Raw genomic sequence first — 22,722 nt, 5'->3', positions numbered from 1 at the left:
CCCCCTCATGTGTGACAAATCTCTCGGCTCTGCCGCTAACCAGCTGGGTCACCTTGGATCAACTGCTTATCTTCCCAAAACCTGTTTCCTCATCCGCAAAATGAGATAGGTGTTGTCTCTAGCCTTGCTCCTCCAAGGAGTGGTCCTTGGATCAGCAGCACAGACATCACCTGGGAGCTTCTGAGAAACTCAGAAACCCAGCCCGCCCAAACCTACCAAATCAGAATCTGCGGTTTATCAAGGTCCCTGGGTGTCTCTCATGAACTTTAAAGCCTGAGAAGCAAGGCTCTGAGATAGGGCCCAAACCTCTGTGACGAGAATCACCTGTAGCGCACGTTAAAAGCAGTTTTGCAGGTCCCGGAGTGGTGATTCTGATGCTCTGGATCGGGAACTGGAAACCAGGCATGAATATTTTAATTAAGCACCTTCCTGGTGATTCTTATCATCAGAGAAGTTTAGGAAATGCTGCAGCGAAAATCAGTTCCAACTCTAAAAGGCCATCGTTTTTGACCATCCAGTTGAAAACCACTAAAAGCGTATCTCGCTGTCCGACGGGATCTGCTCTATTGTACTTCCCAGGTGGGAGGTGGGACTCTCCACCCGCAGAAACATTCCCACTCGTTTTGTTGCGATAATCGCTTTCTTCCGAAGGTCTGCAACTGAATCAGCAACATTTCCGAGGAACGCCTGTGCCTGTAACGGAGGGGTCTCAGTCCTTATTTACTCGAGTCCTCTGTAGGATCTGACGCTTTTATCCACTCCTTCCTTTCCAGATGCCTCCCTCCGCTCCTGCGGTGGCTCCTACTTCTTGAATCATTTCTCTGTAGTTCATTCTTCTCTCATTCTTCTCTCATTCTCTCATTCTTCCCTTAACTCTTCCCTTAACTCTTCTTATCCTATCTCTTCGTACTCCATCCACCCTCACAGGGGAGACACTCTTCGTTTCGGCTGCCTCTTGCTCCCTGCAGGCCCTTGGATTCCTACTGGCAGCCGGGGGCCTCAGACCTGGGTGCCTGGGTGCCTGGGTGCTTCCTGCCATTTCCTCCTGCCCCTTCTGCCCGCCCCTCAAAGGCAACACCCACGGAAAGGAGCCCACCTCTTCTCACTTTTTCAGCCTTGGCAAAGGCAACCGCCACTGGCCTCGTTTTTCTGGGCCAGAACTCCGAGTTCTCTTTACTTCCTCCTTTTTCCTCATCCCCACACCCAACAGCCCCCAGGTCCCACGAGGCTTTCTTCCTTCAGCATCCCTCAAGCCCAGGCCTGCTTTATCTAGTCTGCTTTTGCTCCGGGTCAAGCCCTCCTCACTTCTCTCCGGGTCCATGGCAACTACTTCTTGTCTGGCCTGTTGGCCTGTGTCTGACGTCGTCCCCCTCCCAGCTGGTCCCCTTTTTTGTGCTCCAGCCAGAGCCATCTTTTAAAATACTGATCTATCTTCAGGTGGGTACTAGACTTATCGGGGGGATCACTTCGTAAGTTATACAAATGTCTAATCACCTCTGAAACCAATATATGTATTATTGAATGTCAACTGTAATTGAAAAAAAGTTTTTTTAAATAAATAAAATGCCGATCTAAGTGCATCACTTCCTGCTTAGCCCCCCGTGCCTGGCTGATGCTCCATCCTCTTCAGCATAACGTTCAAGGCCCTTGAGGACCTGGTCCTTGCCTGCCTATACGGTGTCTACTTTACACTCTATACCTCCTGATTTGTAGCCTGACCCTAAACCAGAGCTTCTCAAACTTGTTAAAGGCAGGTTTGTGCAGAGCTCTTGGTAAAGGCGGGTTCTGATTCAGGAAGTCCGGGTTGGGACGTGAGGTTCCATTTTTCTAACAAGCTCTCAGGTGACGCCTCTGCTTACAGTCTGGGGACACCCGGAGACACAAGGTCCGAGACGATTTGTAGCCCTTCAGCGTCTCTCTGTCAGTCTCTCACTCCCCTACGTCTTTGCACACTTAGCACATCCTGCTGGGCTTGTCTTTCTTGCCTTCTGCCCCTGGCTAAACTCCCTGTCCTTCGAGATTTTCACCCTGTTCACCCCTCCCAAAGCTCTGAGACCTTACTTACCTTGATCAGGGCTTGCTGGCATCCTGCCCTTCCACTAGGCCATGGGCCCCTGGAGGGCAGGTCCTCTGTGTTTTATTTCTGTATTTTCGGGACCCATGCAGTGGCTGGCAGGTAAGCATGCAGTAAATGAATGCTGCAGTGCTCTGCGGGTGACTGACAAGTGAGAAAACCCATGCACCCCAGTGTCATGCACCCTGGCAGTGTGGGGGCAATCGAATGTATTAGCTAGCGTTCCACAGACACTGGATAAATTTGACTGCTAATCAAACAGTTAAACTATTTTATAATCAAGTTATAACCTTTCTTACATCTCAAACTCTTATAAAGATGCTAACCTGAGAGCAGCATATGGTGTTGGGAACAGGCTTCGCAAACAGAGGGAGGACTGGGGATTAACCCTTACCTAAGGCCTCGTCTAGACCCAGGATTTTAGTCCTCCTGTCTACCTGGTGAGGCAGGTAAGAACTCCATTTTGCTGATGAGGAAACTGAGTTTGGAGAAGTTGCCAGTTCACATTTATAGGGCTATAAAGTGGTAGATGAGGATTCTGAGTCAGGACTTCAAATTCTGGGCTCTGTGACATCTCTGAACCCCTGTCTTGGAAGCATTATCATAGAGGAACTGAGGATTATGGTTATCTGTATAGACTGGGAGCATTTACTTATGTTGGTTGTTTTCTAACTTGGGCAGATGGCTTGGAAAGTTGTTGGACACCAGAGGACTTGCCTGGAAACCTATTAATCTTGGCCTTTCAGAGAAAATCTTCATCAGAATTTACATGCAAGGTGAGTTATGAAGATTTGGGATTTGCTTCAAATTTCTCTTCCAAGATGCTCTTCAAATAAATGTTTCCCAATTCAAAAGAGACCACAGTTATTTTAGATGTTTATCTTTATAGAGCTGAATTCACTGCTTTTCCTCGGTTATATAAGAACATGTCTTCACGATAAGCCACTATTAGGCTGAATTGGTTTTGCTGCTCTTACAAATCCGAGTGTGGTAATGACTAACGTTGGACTCGATAATAAGTGGGGATAATTTCGGAATGCTTGGCTTTGTTTTAAAGGGCAAGATTTTGGAAGCAGGCTAACAGGACTCCATCCAGATCCATTTTCCTGGCATATAACTAGGAGGCTATGCCCGACCTTTAGGTGAGAGGAGAGGGCAGGAGGGGGCACCCTCTCTCCCCACATGCCTGGCACCGGGTAGAGTACGCTTTAGGACCCCAGAGCCAGAACCCCACAGCACAGAGGCCTTTGGATGCCTCCACGTGTCCTGGGAAAGGAGAGGTGGCTCCTTTCCAGCTCCGGCTGGGGCTGGGGCTGGGCAGGGTCTGGGAAACAGGAAGGAGTCCAGGAGCGTTGGCGGCCACCATGGCTCCCTGTACTGCCCTGTCCCCCTGTACTTGTTGGGCTTGCGGACTGCTCTGCTTCTCACCGATCATCACATCCAGAATTCTGAAATAAGAATACGTTACTCTGCTAGGCTTATTTCTCACCCTGTATCAGCGTTCACTTTAATCACGAAATAGGATTTCTGCATCAGTTGCACATCAGACCCAATCGGGTCTTGACTCTGCTTGGATTTTCCATGTCTTTTTGGTGATAAAGCAAATCTCTGGCTTGGTAAATGCTTTCTGATTATTATTATTATTTGTTTTCCATTTGGTGTTTTGGTTTGGAAATTCAGGGTATAGTAAAAGCATCTGTGCCTGCATTTATGTTAGGATTTAAAAAATATAACTGATTTTTTTGGCAAAGGAAACAAAGACTAGGGGGAGGGGGACAACATTAAGACAAAACAGTTTTCTAGTTCGTTCTCCCTAATAAATGCAGCTCTCATGTGCTAGATTCATGATGCTATGATGTATCAAGGGCTTGTGATGGCGGGTGCTCTTCTAATCACTGAACATGTGTTTTTATCATTGAATTTCCAAGCAATCGTAGCAGGTAGGATCTGTTTTGATCCCCCCACCCCCATTTTACAGATGAGGAAACTGAGGCACAGAGAAGTTACTTGTCCAAAGGTACATAGCAAATAAGAAATGAGGCCCAGGTGCTAAAGCAAGCATTCTGACGTCAAAGCTCTTGCACGCCCCAAATCCGCACACCCCACTGCATGGAGAGAGAGCAGGGGTAAGCACAAGCCAACTCATTTAGAAACAGTTCCATGGAATGTATGACCTTCATTTAAAACGCCTGAATTCCTCCTCATAGAGTGTGAAGAACAAAGAAAATCCGATGCCTTTTCGGTTATTAATCTACGTGTAGAAGACACTGATGGTTCCTATATCGTAAATAGTCATTTTTTTAGGAGTTCTAGATGGCAGTTCACATATAAGGAGAAACTCTTTTATGACATGGATTATTGTTACGTAGACTTGCATGTAAGTCAAGCCGCTTTCCCCAGCTATGTTGATTTATTCAGTAAAAGTCTGGCGTAACACTGTATGGAAGGTTAACCAATCGGGCAGATGTTGCAAAGGGATTTCACTGTGTTCGATCCTTCGGTTTTACACAGAATCTGAGGTCTGAGAGGGAAAGAAGTTTGGGGACTCACTACCAACTTTGGATTGCTCCCAAAACGCTTTTGGAAAATGTTTCTCTACAGAGGTGAAAAAAGCAGGAAACCATAAATTTACCTGGTGAATTGGGTCAGCGTGTCCAGATAATTCAGGTCCCAAATCGTCTTTTTCTATAATAGCAGGGTATTTATCTGAATTTTTTCAGTTGTCACCACCAGTCAACTGGACTTCTCCTGAAGAGACTCACCATGTCTCTTGGCTCTCATTTTGCTATGCTAATCAAGGAACTCTGAGGATGATTCTACACGTGTCAGTCGAATGGATCTTAGTACACTAAGGCTTTGCTTTTAGCCGACTTCACGACCAGCCCAGTTTGCCTCACAATAGACTTGGCTTCTATGGCAACTGATGTCAATCACCAGGATTGCTACACTTGCTGGACAGCCAGGCCACGGTTCTGCTCACGGCTACATGGGTCTGGGACAGGTTTGGGGCCATAATGTGATGAGAAAGCTGATGGGTTTTAAAGGCTTTCAATACAAGTAATATTCCTCGTTTGATGAAATAGAGATCTTCCTGCCAACTTGCTCTCTCGCCTAAACCTTGGTGTTTTCCAATCTAGTAATTCTTCCAATTTGTCATCTTACGGAAGGTAAAGTGAATTAAGTCATCCTTTTTGTCAGTGTTGTAAGTTCCATATGGAGAACTTACATCTGTATTGAATAGACAAGCTAAAAATCATTAAGTGGGCCTAAAATGTTCATTCTAATAATTTTTCTCCACAGACGACAAAACACCATGTGAACAGCTACCCAGTTTTAGAAAGAAGGCTAAAAATTATATCAAGTGAATGGAGTTGCATTATTTAAACTTAAATTCAATTTTTCTATTAAAAACATCCTCAATTCAATAAATTACAACATGTATTTTGAAATATTTGGGGAATGATCTTATCTGCCCTATTTCATTCTTAAACAGCTGAATTAAAAATCTGATTCCTACTAAAAATCTTCAAAATGAGAAATTAACTATGACAATACTTTCTCTCCCCCGATTAAATAAGGAAAGAGAGTTGGGCTTTGCCTGAAAGGACTTCATTTCAGAAGTCAATTTGTTTTTTAATTCATTAAAGCAATCCAATGTGGGTGGCTAATAGAGAATCGCCGTTTTCTAAAAATGCATTAAGACTGAACTGGACAGCTGGTTGCATGACAGGAGCTATTTAGGATTAGAAAGTAGTTGTGATTTGGATGTAAGTGAATTGCATGCTATTCAGGAATTCTTTGGCAGTTAATTTGGATCATTTCCATTCCACTGCAAGCAGAAAGCAGACCTTTCTGCCCAGTTACTCCAACTTCAACGTCAGTTCCCAGAAGAATTGAGTTTGTCCTACAGAAGTTGGCTTTGATGGGGATGAGCCCGAGGGACTGTAAACTTTCAGTTGAATTTATCCCCTTTCTGGATACTATTAAATCACTCCTGCCTCAAGCAGAGAACTGGTCTTGGCTTCAAAGGCAGCTAAAGAGTGAATTATTTACCAAATTGCACAAAAGGGAGGATTTATCAAGCCCCCTTTTCTCCCAGAGAGGACAACCCCAGAAGTGGAGGACTTTATTACTTTCTTTCTTGGCTCTAAATTATGCCATTCAGATGCTTGTGAAAGCTCCTCTTCATGCCCTTGCCTGAGTCATAAAACTTGATACCTGGGGCCAAATGCCTTTATCCCCCCAGAAGGGTGAAAAAGATGAAAAGGCGGCAAAATTCTAGGCCAGAGCCACACAAAGCCAATGACTGGGCAGAAAATGCTGGCAGTGGAGACACTTACTCTGCATAATTCACTCCTGATATTCTATTCCAAAGTGAATTTTACCATTTGCGTCAAGTCATCAGACCTCCAAAACCTGAATTAGCCACTTGGAAAACACTGGGTATAACCCGCATCACCCATTCGACTGTCGTCATTGCCTTTAGTACCGGCATTTTAGAATTTGTGAATCTTAGTAAACCAGCGCTCACCTGGAGAGGGTTTGCTGGGGCTCCCTTTCTCCGGTTTTCTTTTAGTCATGGTGCTTTTGTGTTTCTGCTTGACTGATGTTTGGTCAATTGCTGGAAGTCTGGAATCACACTTAACCACGGAATTCTTGGTAGATAATTTTGGTTCGGCTAGAAGATCCTCCTCACTAGAACTCTACCAAAAAGGAAAGGTGTCTGAGTATCAGCGGTCTAGCAGGTAGGTCATCTTTGCTAGGCAGAAGGAAAAAAGACAAGCCAGATGCAGTGACCCTTCCATCAGTTAACAGCGGAGCAACCTGCCATGTGTGCTCAATACGCCCTTTCCCTAGTGAGGTTTTGATGGACTGGGTGTATCAATTTAGAAATAATAGAAAAGTTAATGAGTCTGTTTTGTAGAACATTATAATAAGAATGTACATTTATGGGTCCATCTTGTAGAACATTATGAGAAGAATGCATTTCTGACCCTTAAGCAATTCGATGACCAATAAACAGCTCATGTTAAAAGCTACATATGTAAGCAGGAGAAACTATCAGTGCTTCTAAACTTCTTGCTGTTTGTAATTTGAACTACTTTGGGAGTGGGTGAGGAAAATTGTTCCTTGTGTTAATCATATACTTGATGATGAAAAGGAAATTTAGATATGCGTTGACTGCGTAAGTTAGACCTCAGTTTACTATTCTGAATTATTGGGTGTGACATAAGACAGACTAATCTTTTTAAAAGTCCCCTATTTGTCAGTCTGCTATAAAGGAGTCAGTATAAATCTAGGCACAAGACAAATCATGATTCAAGCAGTGTCAAAATATCTCAACACATCCTTGCAGATGCAATAAAAATTATCCAGGCGTTCAATAATTTTTATACTTTGCCACACTTCTACCCACCAAAGAAATGACGAAAACAACATAAATGGCTTATGAGAAACCCAGCCTTGAAGGATTTAGATCCTGCTGTTAGTATAATTTGCTAGGTGATACACTCCGCAACAAACAAGACCACAGGTTCCCCCCGCAGCACCCACCTGGGCTGTCTCCTAATGCTAACATTAAACTCTCCTACATGTGCAATCTTTCACAGACACACAATGCTAAATTAATGTTCCCCCGATCTCCCCTGCTGTGGCAGTTTGTATTGATCTTCTTCATCGTTCTCGCTGACAGCTGCGGCATGTCCATTTTTAGGCTCTTGATTCAGGAAAATACGCTGAATAGCTTCAAATTAAGGGGTGCAACACAAGACAAACTAAACTCTAAAAAAGTCCCCTACTCGTCTGTCTTCTTTAAAGAAGATCAAATCTACAGGTGGGCAGATCTTTATCCTCCAATATTGTAAATCATGCTTTGTAATTTAGTGTCTGGATCCAGCCTTCCAACAAATAATTGTTGTTTCTCCCCGCATTTCCAGAAAACAGACCACTCTCAGATAAAGGCACAGGAAAAGAAAAGGACACAATGAATTGGTTGTTCTCCTTTTCCCCTTTTGATTCTGGAATTTAACAGAAACCCTTGAAAATTATTCCGAAATGTCAAAGATGAAACCATTAGGTCATTTCAGAACATGAAATAGGCTCTCCCTTCTCAGAAAAGGAAATGTGGGCAAATTTTAATTCCGATGCCTTAGTTTGTCAGAGGCAAGGACAATGTCAGTGAGCAAGAGACAGAATTCCTTCCACAAACTGCTCAACACAAACAACTCACAGTAGTGGGTGGAGAATTCTTGCCCCAGGCAGTGGGGAGTTGGGAGGAGTTGGTAAAGAGACTTTATTGGATGGGGTGTTAAGCCATCTTTATCCTTCTCTCACTCATTCATTATACCTTAAGCTTCTAGTAGCACCAAAGAGGGGAAAGAAAGCAAGCTTGGCCAATTAGACCATGCCTGTTACATGTGGAATTGTGCACCTGTGTTCAAAGAACATCCTTCGCTGGTTCCTGGTTCCGTCAACTCTACTTCTAGTTGGTAATCATGCTTAAGAGTCCAGAAATTGCAGTGGGTGGAAGTGGGTGTTTTGTCAGTTGAAAACTAAAGCCAAGATGGAGAGAATTATAATACCTATGAATGTGCTACTGGATCTTTTCCTGCTTACTTCATTGAGTAATTTTAGGCAAATCACTTGAACTTTTTGTGTCTTTATTCGTGTCTTCTCGTGTACTCAGCCATTTGCACCTATCCTTTGCCGTGAAAACCGTCATAATATCTGGGGAAGAGGATCCTTGGGTGGGAGAAGTTGCAGTAACTTATTCTGGCACTAAAGTGTGATATTTACGACTCAGAGCCCAGCTTCCTGAGAGTGAGTCCTGGCTCTTTCACGTAGTTATTGTGCGACATCTCTGTCTCAGATTTTCTCATCTGTGCATAACAGTGTCCACCTGTTGGTGGTTCTGTGTGGATTAAATGAGTTAAGATGTGTTTATAGCACTTAGAACAGTGCCAGGAACATAGTAAGCGCCATGTAAGAGTTGGCTTTTTGCAGTTAGGCATTAATTCATGTTCAGCCATTTTTAAAATTAACTAATTGTCGAACATTAACTACCCACTGTTGAAACCAAAACCAAAAACCCCAGTGAAAAATCCTACTGGATTTTCACCTGTTTCAAAGATATGAACAGAGAGATGGCTCAGTTTCTATACTGGACTCTTGATTTTTTTCTGAAGGCTGTATCACTTATGATAGTCTCGTAAATAGCCAGTTGAAACTGACCTACTCTTAAGAAAATACAGCGCAATTTCTTTTTCAGACAGTAAAGCTTGAATGGTAAATATTTAACAATATGTAAAGATTCTCGAACAATAATAATTAAATTATTTTGATTTAAAGTTAATTTTGAAACTATGTCTTTTCCTCTTGTAATTTCGAACAGTAATTATAATTTTCATTTCTTCCCCTATATGTTCCTAAGTTAAAGTGTCACGTGGAAGTGGATGCAATAGCCCATCGCTATTCCTTTGGGGGGGAGAAAATTAGCTTTCTTTCAAAATCAAAGCCTAAAACATAAACAAACAAACCAATTAAACAAACAAACCCAGACCACGTGATACATGTATAGACTTTAAGTTCTCTGTTGGTACTGCGATGAGAAAGCCCTAATAAACTCATGTTAACTAAACAAAGTTATTTCAAATCACTATTTCCTGGAATATTATTTTTGTGCTTAACATTTTCCAAAGATCCCCAACTTGTGCTTCTGGCATCATTCATACTAAAGTAGAGAGAGAGCCTTGCCCAGGCTCGGCTCTCTCAAAAGTTCAGAGGCGGACGTAGTAACATTTTAATGATTCTAGTTAGACCTCCTGGAAAATGGAGAGTCAAGAGTTATAAAGTGGGATGCCTTTCCTCAGGAATGGGAGAATGATTAGATTTTTAAACGGGGACCTAACAACGTTGAGTCTGAAATGGTAAGGTGATAGCGAACAGAGATGATCAGAAGACCAAAGGAACTAAAGTAGTCAGGGACAGAAAAGACAAAGTCATTTTCCAACTCTTGCCTGACGGCTCATTTCCAAGACCCAGGAAACTTTCTCAACCGGAATGCCTCCTGCCTCCCCCAGGCTGGGACACCGAATTCAGACGGATGTGCACAAAACCCATTTTTTTTTTTTGCCACGTGTCACGTGATGGAGGGCTGAGCTGAGTGCATCTTATGATCTGGGTCTGCTCTCTGAAGCAGAGGCACGTGGGAGTTTAGAACTTGCTTCACAATTACTATCCTTCCCACTATGGAATGGCCTCTGGGTGAAACTTAGAGCTGCAAGCTACTGAACTGGCAAACATGACCCGTCTTCTGACACTTGCTAGGTGTTTCTTACAATGCAGATTAGACCCTTGAGTGCTATGGAGATCACTGTTGGTTTGCACGGGTGGTGACCACCCATTTTCATATTTTGAGGACAGGCGTGTATAGTGTTCTCTGGAGTTTTGTGTGATGGGCGGTAAGGAAAGAAGTCGTGTGTGGCCAGAAAATTGTTGGATTTAAAAAATTTGAACACCGAAGTGTAGTTTTTAGCAGCACATTGAGACGGCCCTCATTTGGGTATTTTTCAGGTATGGTTTTGCTACAATGTATTTCTCCTTCCTTTATTTGAATTCACATTCTCCTTTTAGCTGGGAGGAACATCTTGGCCCTCAAATGGACCTCATCCATGAAAATACCTCCTACTCAAAGTAACAGGCCATAAAACGTGGGAATTAGTTGAGACTAATTCAACTAATGTTGAATTAGTCAACTAATGAGACTAATTCAACTAATGCAACTACTATGTCTTCAACCCCATGCTAGGCACTGTGAGGAATATAAAAAGAAGATGCTTATACTGGGAGAGAGAAGATTTATATTAGCAAAGTACGAAACACTTAATTAAGTGGTAAATTGGGTGGTACCAATTCTAAATTTCAAAGGAACTCACAGAAAAAGGTGAGGAGTCAAGGGAGGCTTCATGAAGGAGGTGGTGTTTTCTGGGAACTGAAGGATATATAGGATCTGGCTTTGGCTGGAGGCAGCACATGAGTCAAGGTGTGGATGGAGTAATAAGTGTGGCATCATTCTCGGACAGCGAGGTGAGTGGCCAGAGCAGAGGGTATGGGGAGGAGAGATGAGAAATAAAGCTGGATGATAGGATGAGGTCAGATGTTGGGGGGCTCTGAGATCCGAGCAAAGAAGTAAGACTCAACGTGATAGAGAATGAGGCCCAACTGAAGGTTTCTGAGTAGAAAAATGCTTAATGTGGTATTTAAGATTAGCTTGTACGTTTCCTTCAGCGTGAGAAAACAAAGCATTCTGCAAATTTGCCAGTGAAATAATCTTTTTGTAGTTTCGGTGGCTTATTTTTATAAGTGTAATTCTTAATTACAAAAGAAAGTCATGTTTATAATGAATAAAATAAAGACAAGGAGAAAGAAAGGAAATTTAAAACATTCAAAACCCCATTGACCTTGACATAAAAACTGCCCATAGCTTGGGCTGTATTCTTTCAGACCCCTTTCTATGATGGAGACTAGCTTCCCACTGAAATCCCTTCCCGAGTGATAAGAGTCAAAGCCGGGAGGTGGCTGCCTAACCTTGAACGACTGTCGCAGCCTCCCCAGCAACGAGGTGTGGCCTCAGCAGGAAAGTGGAGTGTGCAGCACAAGTGACATATGCAGCCTGCCTCGGAACCTCTGGCCCTGCACCTCGGCTAGGAAGGCAGCAACTCAGAGTCGTGTGTTGAAGACAACAGAGCCATCATCAGCTTGAGTCCCTGAAAGTCCCAGTGGAAGAGATCTGCCTGCTGATCTGATTTATCCAACCTGGACTGTCACAGGTGTGAGAAATAAACTATCTTGACCGAGTCATCGCATTTTCGGTCCCTTTGTTATGGCAGCTAATGTGAACATATTTGTTTATGTATACGTATAAATATTATTATTTTTTTACAAAATTAGAATCGTACCATGCATACCGACCGTTTCACTTAATACATTGATTGCATCAATAGATACCTTTCTATATTTTTTCAACTTTCTTTTGAAAAATTTCAAATCTATGGAGAAGCTGTAATAATACTCCAAACGACACGAATTACCCTTTACCTCGCCAATTTGCTTTATCTCTATATTCTGAACAATTTCAAAGTGACTAGATTTCATGATATGTCTCTAAATACTTCAATGTGCTTCTCTATGAAAATAGACCTTCTCCTCTCCTACAAAGCCACAATACAATTATATTACCTAAGAAAATTTAATAGTTCCATAACATTATCTAATATGTAGGTCCTATTCAAACCCAAATGTCCCCCGAATGTCTTTTCAGCTTCTTGTTTTGATCTATGATCTATCAAGGCACATGCATTATATGCAGTTATTATGTCTCTTTAGTCTTTAGTTCTCTGTCCTTTCTACTTTTTTTTTTAAAATAAATGATCCGAAGAGTCGCAGCCTCATAGAATGTCCTATATTCTGAATTTGATTGTTTCCTCATAATAAAATTAAGGTTGAGAATTTTTTTGGTATGAATAACCTAAATGTGGCATGGTGTCCTTTACAATATCACATCGGCACCAAACGATGCTGTTAGGTAATGCCGTTTGATCTTTAGGGTGAGGCAGTGACAGCCAGATTTCTCTGATGTAAAGCTACATTTCCCCACTTTCATAATTAGTAGGTAATCTGTGGGGTGATGCTCCGACACTAAGTAGCTTATTCTTTAACAACATTCACTCGGACAATTTCAGTTTCTTTTGATGTGCTTTGCCTGTATTGATAATTACAGTGGGGTAGCAAAGTGATAATTTTTCTTATTCTGTCATCTCTTCTACAATTATTAGCTGGCATTCCTCTCTAAAAAAGAACGCCCTCTCATTGATTTATTTAATTTATTATCACTGTGATCTCAAGGATATGTTTTCTTTAATTGCCTCTGCAAATTTTTTGATGCTCAAATTGTACCAAAAATGACGAGGGGGAGTCCGTTCAACTTGGCCCTTGACGTGAGTCTTTGAGCACGTCTTTGCTTTCTGGCACAGTAAAGTAGTCTCACCTCATACTTTAGCTGCCTCAGAACAGGAATTAGCTATTTCCCCAAGAAGCCCTGATTCCTTTTAGTTGAGAATGGCACTGAGCAACCAATATCTGCATGCCAGGTGTGTTTACTACTACGGGGCTGACATAATTCCTAAGTCCTTTCAGTGGAGTTAGTTAGAAACATGTATTTTAAAAATCATGAGTTCATAGCAACATTTCTAATTAAGATTTAACATTATATGGGGGTTTTCCTTCCTTTTATTTTATATTTGTATCTCTTTTATATTTAAAATCTTTTCCCCTTAATTAATATATTCATTTGTTTCTCTGCAACGAACATGAAATAATTTCAGAATTACAATACAAATATGACTCTAAGAGTAAACCCACTAAGTAAAGTTTATTATTTCTTTGAAGTTCTCTTTGTCTTTAGAATATATTCCTCATTGTATGGACTCATCATAGTTTTTTTGCTGATCATATAGGTTGCTTCCAATATTTTGCTATGATAAATAGTGCTATGATGAATGTCCTTATATATTTATGCACATCTTAAAGTTCGCAAAAGTAGGCATTTATACTACTAGACTAAAAGCATCACAAAGATTTAAAACTTTTTATTCCCAAATGATCTTCCAGAAATATTGTACCAATTTACATTTCTAGATGTATGTGAGAATGCCAGTTTCTACATGATTTTTCCAATTAGCTTTTTAAAAAGTCTTTGTCATTTTGAAAAAAATATTATAATTTTGATTTTTAACTTGTGTGTAATTTAAATTATTCTTTATTTGTCTACTCTATTTAGCATGTATATTCCATCTATTTATAGAAAGGGTCTGAGATGACTTAGAAAGTCAAACTCAAAGAGTCTTTTAAAAATGGAACAAGAAAAGGCAAAACTAACTTATGATGAAAACGTTCAGGAGAGTGGTTGCCTCTCAGAGGGACACGGGCAGGGACTGACTGGAAAAGGGCCTGAGGGAACTTCATGGACTCATGGATTACTTGATGGGGGTTTGAGTTACATAGTTACATGAATGTGCCGAAAACCATTAAACATCACTCTTCAGATTTGTACAATTCACTGCAGGTAATTTTTACCTTGAAAACAAAAACTGGGAAAAATATGAATAATAAAAATCATGAAAATGTATAACCACGTGTGTTGGGATATGGGAATGAGTAAAACAAAGACTTTGCCTTTACGGAACTCTTCTAAGTGAGGAGGTAGGTAATTTAATCAAACTGTTATTAAATAAATGTAAAATTACAAGTCATGCATTAAAAAAAAAAAAAAAAAGGAAATGAACAGTTAGCCCTTAGAAGATAGAGCAGAGGGGTCCAGATCTAGTTGGGGGAGGGAGCAGTCGGGAAAAATCTCCCTGAGGAAGTGACCGGGGCTGAGATCTGAGGCCTGGTAGGGAGGTGGGGTCACTGTTGCAAGAAGTGGGAACAGCACGTGCAAAGACCCTGTAGCAGGAGGTGGCCTGCCACATAAGAGGACCCAAAGTTCGTGTCAATGAAGCGTACAGCAGTATGGAGGGCCAGATCCCGCAGGGCCTTGTTGGCCACTTCAGGGATTTTGGTCCCCATTCTGAAAGCTACAGAAAGCCACAAAAGGGGTTTCAGCAGGCAAGTAAAGCGATCTGAGTTCCACTGGTTGGCATCGCTCCACCTGTGGTAGGTGAAGTGGGAGTTGGAGGCAAGAGCAGAAGTGTGGAGTCTCGTCAGGAGGCCTCTGCAGTAACTTAGCCAGGGAATGGCAGAGAGCGCGGAGATGGATTAAAAAGCTGCCGGGGAAGTAAAACAGGTAGGACTTGGTGAAGCGTTGATTGGGAGGGAGGGGAGGAGAGAAAATGTCAGAGTCTCATGATGCCCACAAAAGGAAGAATGGAGGGCCAGGCTGGGGACTTTGGCAGTGGGCCTGTTGAGTTTGAGGTGTTTTTGAGACATCCAAGTAGAGGTTATTGCATAACCAAATGGATATTCAGATCTGGATATTAAAAGTGAGGTTTGGTTTGAAAATGTAGGTTTGGGAGTCATCGGCAGATAACATCTTGATTTGGGCAGTTAAAAATCTTGATAAACTAAAGAGACTATACGGTGCAGGCCTCCTTGGGGGTGGGGCGTAAACTTGGATGGGAAAACAATTACATCTTCATTTCCACTAACCTCTATCTGAAATCTAAGAGTATCTTCTATTTACAAATGCGGGCGACAAACCACAGTAGTATTAGCAGTACCCGCAATTTTGTCACCAGTAGAAATCGCAGATATATTTACATTTCTTCAATTTGTTTCAGATGTCTCAAAATACCCTCTACGCCCATCACTTGTTATTTAACACGTTCATGAAGATGCACATATATTACTGAATCACAGATTTCTAAAAATAGTTTCATGACTATTTCAATAAAAGTGGTTTCCTTCGAAATCCTATGTATACTTTTTCGTGTACTTGAAAATATTATTCTGAAAAGAGGATCTCGAGAGTTCACTGGATTATAAGGGCTGTGAGACAAAAATAGAATAAAGCCTCTCTGTTCAGAGTAAGAAGACAACCAAGCCTTGAGCAGTTCCAGGACTCAGAAGCTGGGTGGAGGAGAAAGAATGTGACTTTGCAGAAGTTGAGGGATGCAGTGTTTCAAGCGGGGTTGAGTGGCCAGGTGAGTCCAAGTCGCCAAGAGGTCAAGCACAGCGTGGACTGAGAGAGACCTGCTGGATTTAGAGACGTGGAAGTCATGTGAAGAGCAGCCATTTCTGTGGAATGCCAAGTGTGGAAGCCAGATTGGAGTGGGCTGAGGAGTGAGTGGGAGGTGGGGAAACGGAGTCAGTCGGTGCAAATAATTATTTTGAGAGCTTTGGCTGTGAAGGAGAAGAAATAAGTGGAGGGGATGTGGGATCAAGGAAGGGCTGTTCTGTTTTTTTCCTTTGCCTTTTCTTTATTTTCTTTATTATTAAAGGCTGACGGAAAGGCTCTGGTCCAGGGTCGGAGATCCAGGCAGGAAAGGATGGGGGAGGATGGTTGATGGAGTCGCGTCCTGAGAAGAGCTAGAAGGTGGGATCCTGAGTGCAGGCAGAGGGGTGGGGCTGAGGGGAGGGAACGAGGGCAGGTGTGCAGAAGAAAGGAGGTGGATGGGTTGGGCAGCAGAGAGCTGCGGAAGCTCCCATCTGAGGACCGAGGGATTGAAGATTGGGGAAGGAAGAGGAGGTTCGAAGTGGACAAGAGAGTTGACCAGAGAAACTGGGCAGCATTGAGGAGTTATAGGAGGTTGGTGGCTGTGACCGTTCTGTGGCACCATTTTTCAAAGTTGGGCGATTTTTCTCCAGCAATTGCCAGTGGCCTGGGTGTGGGCCCAGAGACCATGGATGGGAGGGATTTTGCCAGAGAGGTGTGGGAAAAAGGGGGCAAGGGAATCCTTTAGAGGGTCAAGCACAGAATGTAGGCTGCTTAGGAAGGAAATGTCAGTACAAAGGGGCAATGAGAGGGTCAAGGGGGAGGGGCCAATGGACCAGAGGTCCCCAAGAAGTGGCGGAAATGTCATAGTCTAAATGGATGAGCAAGACTGCTGGAAGGCTGGTGACGATCAGCAGATTTGGGGGATGGAGACCCTTTCGATGACGCGGTCTAGGATGCGCCGTTGTGGGGGGTGGGTGGCAAAGTGAAATGGAGGGGGCACTTAGGATGCATCGGGAACTGAGAAGGCAGGGTATGGCTGGACGCCGAAGTCATCTAGGATTGTGGCGGGAGGTCAGGAAATGTGGCGAATAGAGACGTAGCCACTGCCAGAGTCCCTACTGGATAAGGGAGAGTGGCCAGGAGACAACAGAAATAAAGGGGTGAGGGTGGGGGTGGAGGGTGGAATAAGACAGCACAAGTCTCAGTAGACCCGTGTCTCCAACGGAGCCTGGGAGCAGCACTGGGGAAGAAGCAGCATACTTTCCTGCCTCCTGATCCTAAGGAAGGGGTGCAGGAGGCTTCTGAACAGTCTCCCCCCACCCTGGGAGCGGGGCTCTGAAAAGAGATCTGAGGCACATTGCCGGTGCTGCAGAAGACCGGACGGTTCACCCTTTTCCAAATGCGCCCATCTCTCCTTGTCCTGGCCTCTTCCTTCCACCTGTAATGTCTGCCCCTCCTCGGCTCCCCACCCCCACTTCCGGCTCCCCAAACCCTGCCCGTACCTTAAGATCCAGCTGAAAATCTACATCCTCTACGAAGCTTTCCCAGGTTTCCCCTTGGCTTTACACTCATCAGATACTTTCTCGACCATTAGGCATTTCTGTCGTATCTTATTTCACCAATGCTGTGAACTACCCGAGGGCTGGAGCACATTTATTCATTACCGTGTCCCCATAGCCCCTGACACAGTGTCTTGGACACAGGGGTTTATAATTCCTTAATGAGTAAAGCAATATAAAAAACAAAACAAAAGAAGGTCTTAGGATGAAATGTTATATTTACTGTATGTTATAAATCGCATTTAGTGCAAGTATACGTCTGAATAAATACCTCGCAATGGGAAAAAAATTTTAATTTTTATTGGTTTTAACAAGTTGCTTGGTTTTAAAAATTAATCAGAACTCTTTTTTTAATGGGAATTTTTAATAAAATGTAGCAAACTGAAATACAGAGCACCAGCATAAAATGGGAAAAAAGCCACTTTATTACGATCTTCCCTCATGCAATTGCTGAGCTGCCGAGTCCAATTAACACAGAGAACTCTCTGGGTCAGAGGCCACCAAGTCTCGGCACTGACAGCTTCACTGAGCTGGGATAACAATTGGTGTTTGTGTCACCCGGCCGTGTGGCGGAATCACCCTGGCGGAAGGATGGACTCTTGGCGGTCTTGCTTATCTGCTGAAAAAGGCAGGACGACATTCTGGAAGCAGCTGCAATTTAAATTGACAGTTGTCCTATTTTACTGCCATGCCCTATTTTAAAATTACCTACTGGAACTCAGATAAAGCACAGAAATGAAGGAGAAACGAGGCTCTGCTGGCTTTGCCCAAGATGCAGCTGTTATTCGTTTGCTCCGTTAAAGCTGTCGATGGTTTGCCCACAGAGGGGCCGGCACACGTGGTGTTCTGATCAATCTCTATTCTTAGTATAAAAGAAAGATCCAGTGCGGTCTGGTGAGTTATCTGACGGGATGTTCAGGCCCAGCAAGATGACTGTGGTTATAAAGTGCAGTGGATCCCAGGCCGACTGCGGGCTCTTCGAGTTTCCTCGGTCCATGAGGAGGTGCCGTTCCTATGTCCTTGTGTTCTCTCGCCTACGTGTGACAAAAGGAACCACCAGAGCTTTAGAGAAGCCACATGTCCCTTTGCAGAGTGGCATCACAGGGCAAGAAAGCTACCTTTAGCTGGTTACTCTGGTCGCGACCATTGTAGAGGTTTCCAGGTCATTGACTGTAATCGACTGATCTTCGGCCCGCACTGGCCGTCACACTTTGGCAGCCTTGCCGAACTACGTGCCTCTGAACACTTTCAAGCCTGGTCGGGGGCCATTTGCCACTCCAAGTAACAGTATCCCTTCCTGCTCCTGCTCAGGTGAGGATTCCTATGATGGCTGTTACGGCTCCATCGCTACGGCTTCAGCATGTGCACATCCCTAAAACACTCTTGCAACTGTCAGCCATCCAACATTCACCAAGCTCCTATTCTGTGGTGGTCACTGCAAATACAACAATAAACACGCCTGCTCTCGAGTGGTTCCCGGCCTGAGGCAAGAGGCAGAGAGGAAGGTGTGCCTCAGGGTAGATTTGAGTACAGAAGGCGTGAGGGGACTACAAAGGAGAGACAAGAGCGAAGTCACCTGGAAACTCTTCCCAGAGGAGGTGCCCTCAGAGTCGAAGGTCAGGCCATTTAGGGCCGTGAGTACCCTGCTAAGGTATTTGATCCCAAAGGCAACGGGGAACCGCTAAAGAACTTTTAATAGAGGAGTGCCGTGACCCAACTTGCCTTGAGAGGGATCAGCCTTGCTGCAGCCTGGAGGACTGGCTGGAAGGGGTGAGGTGAAGACAGAACGACCAGGGGAATGACGCCTATAATAACCCAGGCGAAAAAAAGGCAGGACCCTGGAAAGGGAAGTGCCGGTGGACGGATTCAACAGAGGCGATAAGATGGTCCAGCTTCGGTGTCTGATTCCTGTGAAGTGTGACGAGGAGCAGGAGAAAGAGTCTTAGATAATTTCCGGAATTCTGGCTTGGGCAGAAACAGATTCAGGAAGATGAACAATTTGAGGGGAGACGATGATGCATTCGGCATCCTGAGTCTGAGGGGCTTGTGGGACAGGCCAAGGTGAACGGATCAACGGCGAAAATGGAAAACGAACTCAAATGAAAATTCCCACAGATCCTCACTCGTCAGTCAGATTGGGGGCTGCACATTCTCTGTCTGTGACGTGCGTTTCGTGCTGGAGAGGCCGTGCGCAGAGCTGCGGTATTACTCAGGGGCACCTCGAGGGCACAGAATCTGAGCCAGAGTCAAGAAGGCGGCTGTGACAAACCCCACGCCAGGTGTTAGAGATGACTCACAGCCTCCAAGGATGGGGCCTTTGGCAGCTCCAACCAGTGTGTGCGTGTGACCTGCCTCTCGGACACACAGGCCTGGGGACAGAAAGAAGGGAGGCCTGACCCCCAGGAATCCGACGACAGACAAGTAGAAGTTAGAGAAAATGAAAAGTGTGACTCACGGAACTCATACGCTGTGTGCTAAGCCCTGGCTGCTTTCATGACACCGTTAAGGGTGTTGGTAGGTTGACATTGACAGATTAATGGGAGAACAACTCCCTAGGAGCTGTTTGAAAGAGGAGAAGCTAAAGGTTTCACGGGCAGGGTAGGCTGAATAAATAGGCAATGAAAGGAGTCATGCAAATATACCCAGGTGGTAAAAAAAACACAGAATGCAAATCAAGTCAGCCAGAGCTACAGTATGCAAAGCATTGTATTGTGGATTATTCTGGGAAACAAAACCCCTTCCTGGCCCATGGGATTTTGTCTTGTTTGTGTTTTGAACTTGACCACAATCTGGAGCAGGGCTGTCCCATAGATGTTTCTGCAATGATGGAGATATTCTGTATTCTAAACACTCTGCCTGGTCCAATATGGCAGCCACGACCACAGGTGGCTGCAAAGCATGTGAAGTGTGGCTAGTGAGACGAAAGAACTGACTTTTAAATTTTATTTTAATTCATTTAAAGTTAAATAGCCCCGTGGGCTAGTGGCTACCGTACTGGACAGCACCGTTCTAGACTTTCGTTGCCTTCATGTATGGAGGGACGTTCTGACGTTTTAAGCCACTGCAGGTACTTGAAGAGGCTTTATTTTTAACTTTAACCTCTCAAGTTTGTGTAGATTATCATGGACGAAACAATGAAAATGTTTATGTTGGGTAACTGCCTTCACCCTTAGGCTCACCTGGCTTTCTGGGAGATTCGGGTGATCTCGCTGATGTAGACACCCCACTGAGTCAGGCCTGGGGCAGAGCCAGCTGCTGCTGGTACCTGGCGAACTGCCTCCTTCCCGTGTAACGCTGGGTCCTTGTGAACTGGGATCTACATACTTAGTTGCTTGGTTGCCGATGGTGAAAGGACAATAATCTTATTCCTATTAGCGGAGCAAACAGCGAACACTCCTCATCTTCTTTGCCAACGAAGTAAATGAAGTGACAACACGTCCTCAGCCCCTGAGGTCTGTGCATTTGGAATGGTGTCCCTTCCAGAAAGGATATAGGATCTTGGAAGATGAGAAGGACCCATGATGTGTCTCTTCATAGAAGGTTGCTGTGCCCCAGGCTAATCATTTTCATCATTTCCTATAGGGAAATTGGGGCTCCTGTCCCTTCTCTGTGAAGTTTTGGGGAGGTAAAATAGACTGGTGTCCCTGTCAATCACAGCTGGCTTCTCTAGGCCAGCGGCTGTCCTGGGGACATGATTTCCTGTTCATATCAAGAGACTACTTTGCTTTTTAGTTGACTTAATCATCCTGCTCCTATTGGTCACATGGAGCTGCTGTTTATTTCCCTGTGAAATTCTAGTGTGATCGAACAGTTCACAAGGTTGTGTGTAACTTTGAAAAGGGTCTAAAATTAAGTTGCTACGTTAGGTTGACTTTTACATATGTGGCCTGGGGCTGAGCTAAGGCGAAAGAAGGGACTCTAGAAGCCTCAGAGCCTGCGCCTCCACTGATACCTGTTGGAACATCATTTGCAAGAACAGTTGGACAACGAGGCAATTTATAATGGGATCTAATGTCAGTATGGCATGTAAGAGTCTCACTCGTTCTCACAGCGATCCCATGAGATAAGCATAATAATAAGTATCTCCTTGATGGGAAATTGAAGTGCTCAGAAGTAAAGTGGTTTGCCTAAATTCAAACTCTAATGAGGGACAGAGCTGGCCCTTGACAAGTGTTTTCTTCTACTACGCCACACCACCCACTTAAGTGTTTTTAGGAGGTAACACCTTAACATCTCGGCACAGGCCTGACCATTATTGCTTTCTCTCAGACGCATATTTAATACCGGCTCTGCCAGACCAGCTTGGTCGTAGTGAGGAGGTTGTGTCCTGATGGAGTTGCCATCACATTAACCGTGCATCTGTGGATCTGCCCACCTCCAGGCAGGTGTCTGGAAGTGATGGCTTGACACTGGCTCTATTCTTTGATGGTAGTAAATGCCTTGCTTATTCCAGGTCTGTCAGAATTGTGACAATCTGAGACTCAGTCAAAAAATGAACAAGTGATGGAAATTGCAATGCATGTCAAAATTTGGTGGTGGCATGCTTTGTGTAGTTGACTGTACGGTGGAAAAAATTTCCATGGATTAAGCAATCCACCTTCATCAATCAGAGAGGGAACTTGCCTTCAGAAATCAGAGGCAAAACATTCCTTAGCGTTTTTTGCACAGCAATCTCTAGAAGGAAATTACTCAGGGGTATGTTTACCTAGGGAAGAGGTCTTTGGTTAGGTTTATACCGTCTCACTGAGCTGTGTCTTTCTCTTGCCCTTTTTTGATTGACCAAGGATCTTTTGCACTCGAGTGCCTGATGTGACATTCAATACACTGAGCTCTGGAAATTGGATCGGTCTGGCCTGGGTTCTCTTTGGAAGGTGCCAGCATTCTTATCCAGACCACGAAGGTTTATGAATGACCAGATTTTCATAGAAATTTGGACAAGGTTTCAAATCTGGAAAGGGAGTTCTCCAAACCAGCCCATGAGCCTGGGGTTAAGGATTTCCAGGGCCTGGTTTGAGCCTCATACGGTAGTATCTCTGGCTTCACTCGTACCAAGAAAACCTTGAAGGACTGAGCCAGGAGGGGATCGACGCTGTGAGCGCACAGTCAGATGGCTGTTTAGAGTGATGTATTCAGTGACGTTGACTCTCACTCTGCCCTTCCTGCGTTTCTGTATCCAGAGGCAAATCCTCCAGTATCCCCCCCACCCCACCCGTGCCCAAAGACTTATCTATAATACAGAGAGAGTCAAGCAGGGGTGAATGTCGCTGTGGAAAATTCTGATTTTGTCACATTTCTTGGTAGAGAAGACGTGACCTTGAAGGCATATGTGCGATTGACGCCCAAACCCTTGGGATATCCTTATTTGGAAGAAATTGGGA

The 22,722-nt window shown here is 44.0% G+C and overlaps 1 protein-coding gene across 1 annotated transcript in view; it reads right to left on the bottom strand.

Annotated features, from left to right (window-relative positions):
- Positions 1-22,722, bottom strand: part of MARCH10 (membrane associated ring-CH-type finger 10) — a 58,215-nt gene that overhangs the window by 18,557 nt on the left and 16,936 nt on the right. Inside the window, exons 5-6 of the mRNA XM_011368587.2 lie at positions 20,841-20,900; positions 6,606-6,779 (exon numbers count right to left, since the gene is read on the bottom strand). Of these exons, the coding sequence (XP_011366889.1) occupies positions 6,606-6,779; positions 20,841-20,900 (234 nt within the window). The remainder of the gene's footprint in view (positions 1-6,605; positions 6,780-20,840; positions 20,901-22,722) is intronic.

This window comes from Pteropus vampyrus, unplaced genomic scaffold, assembly GCF_000151845.1.
Source record: "Pteropus vampyrus isolate Shadow unplaced genomic scaffold, Pvam_2.0 Scaffold143, whole genome shotgun sequence".
Classification (NCBI taxonomy): Eukaryota; Metazoa; Chordata; class Mammalia; order Chiroptera; family Pteropodidae; genus Pteropus; species Pteropus vampyrus.
Note: the sequence above shows the minus strand (reverse complement) of the source record. Positions and strands in the feature narration are given on the sequence as shown.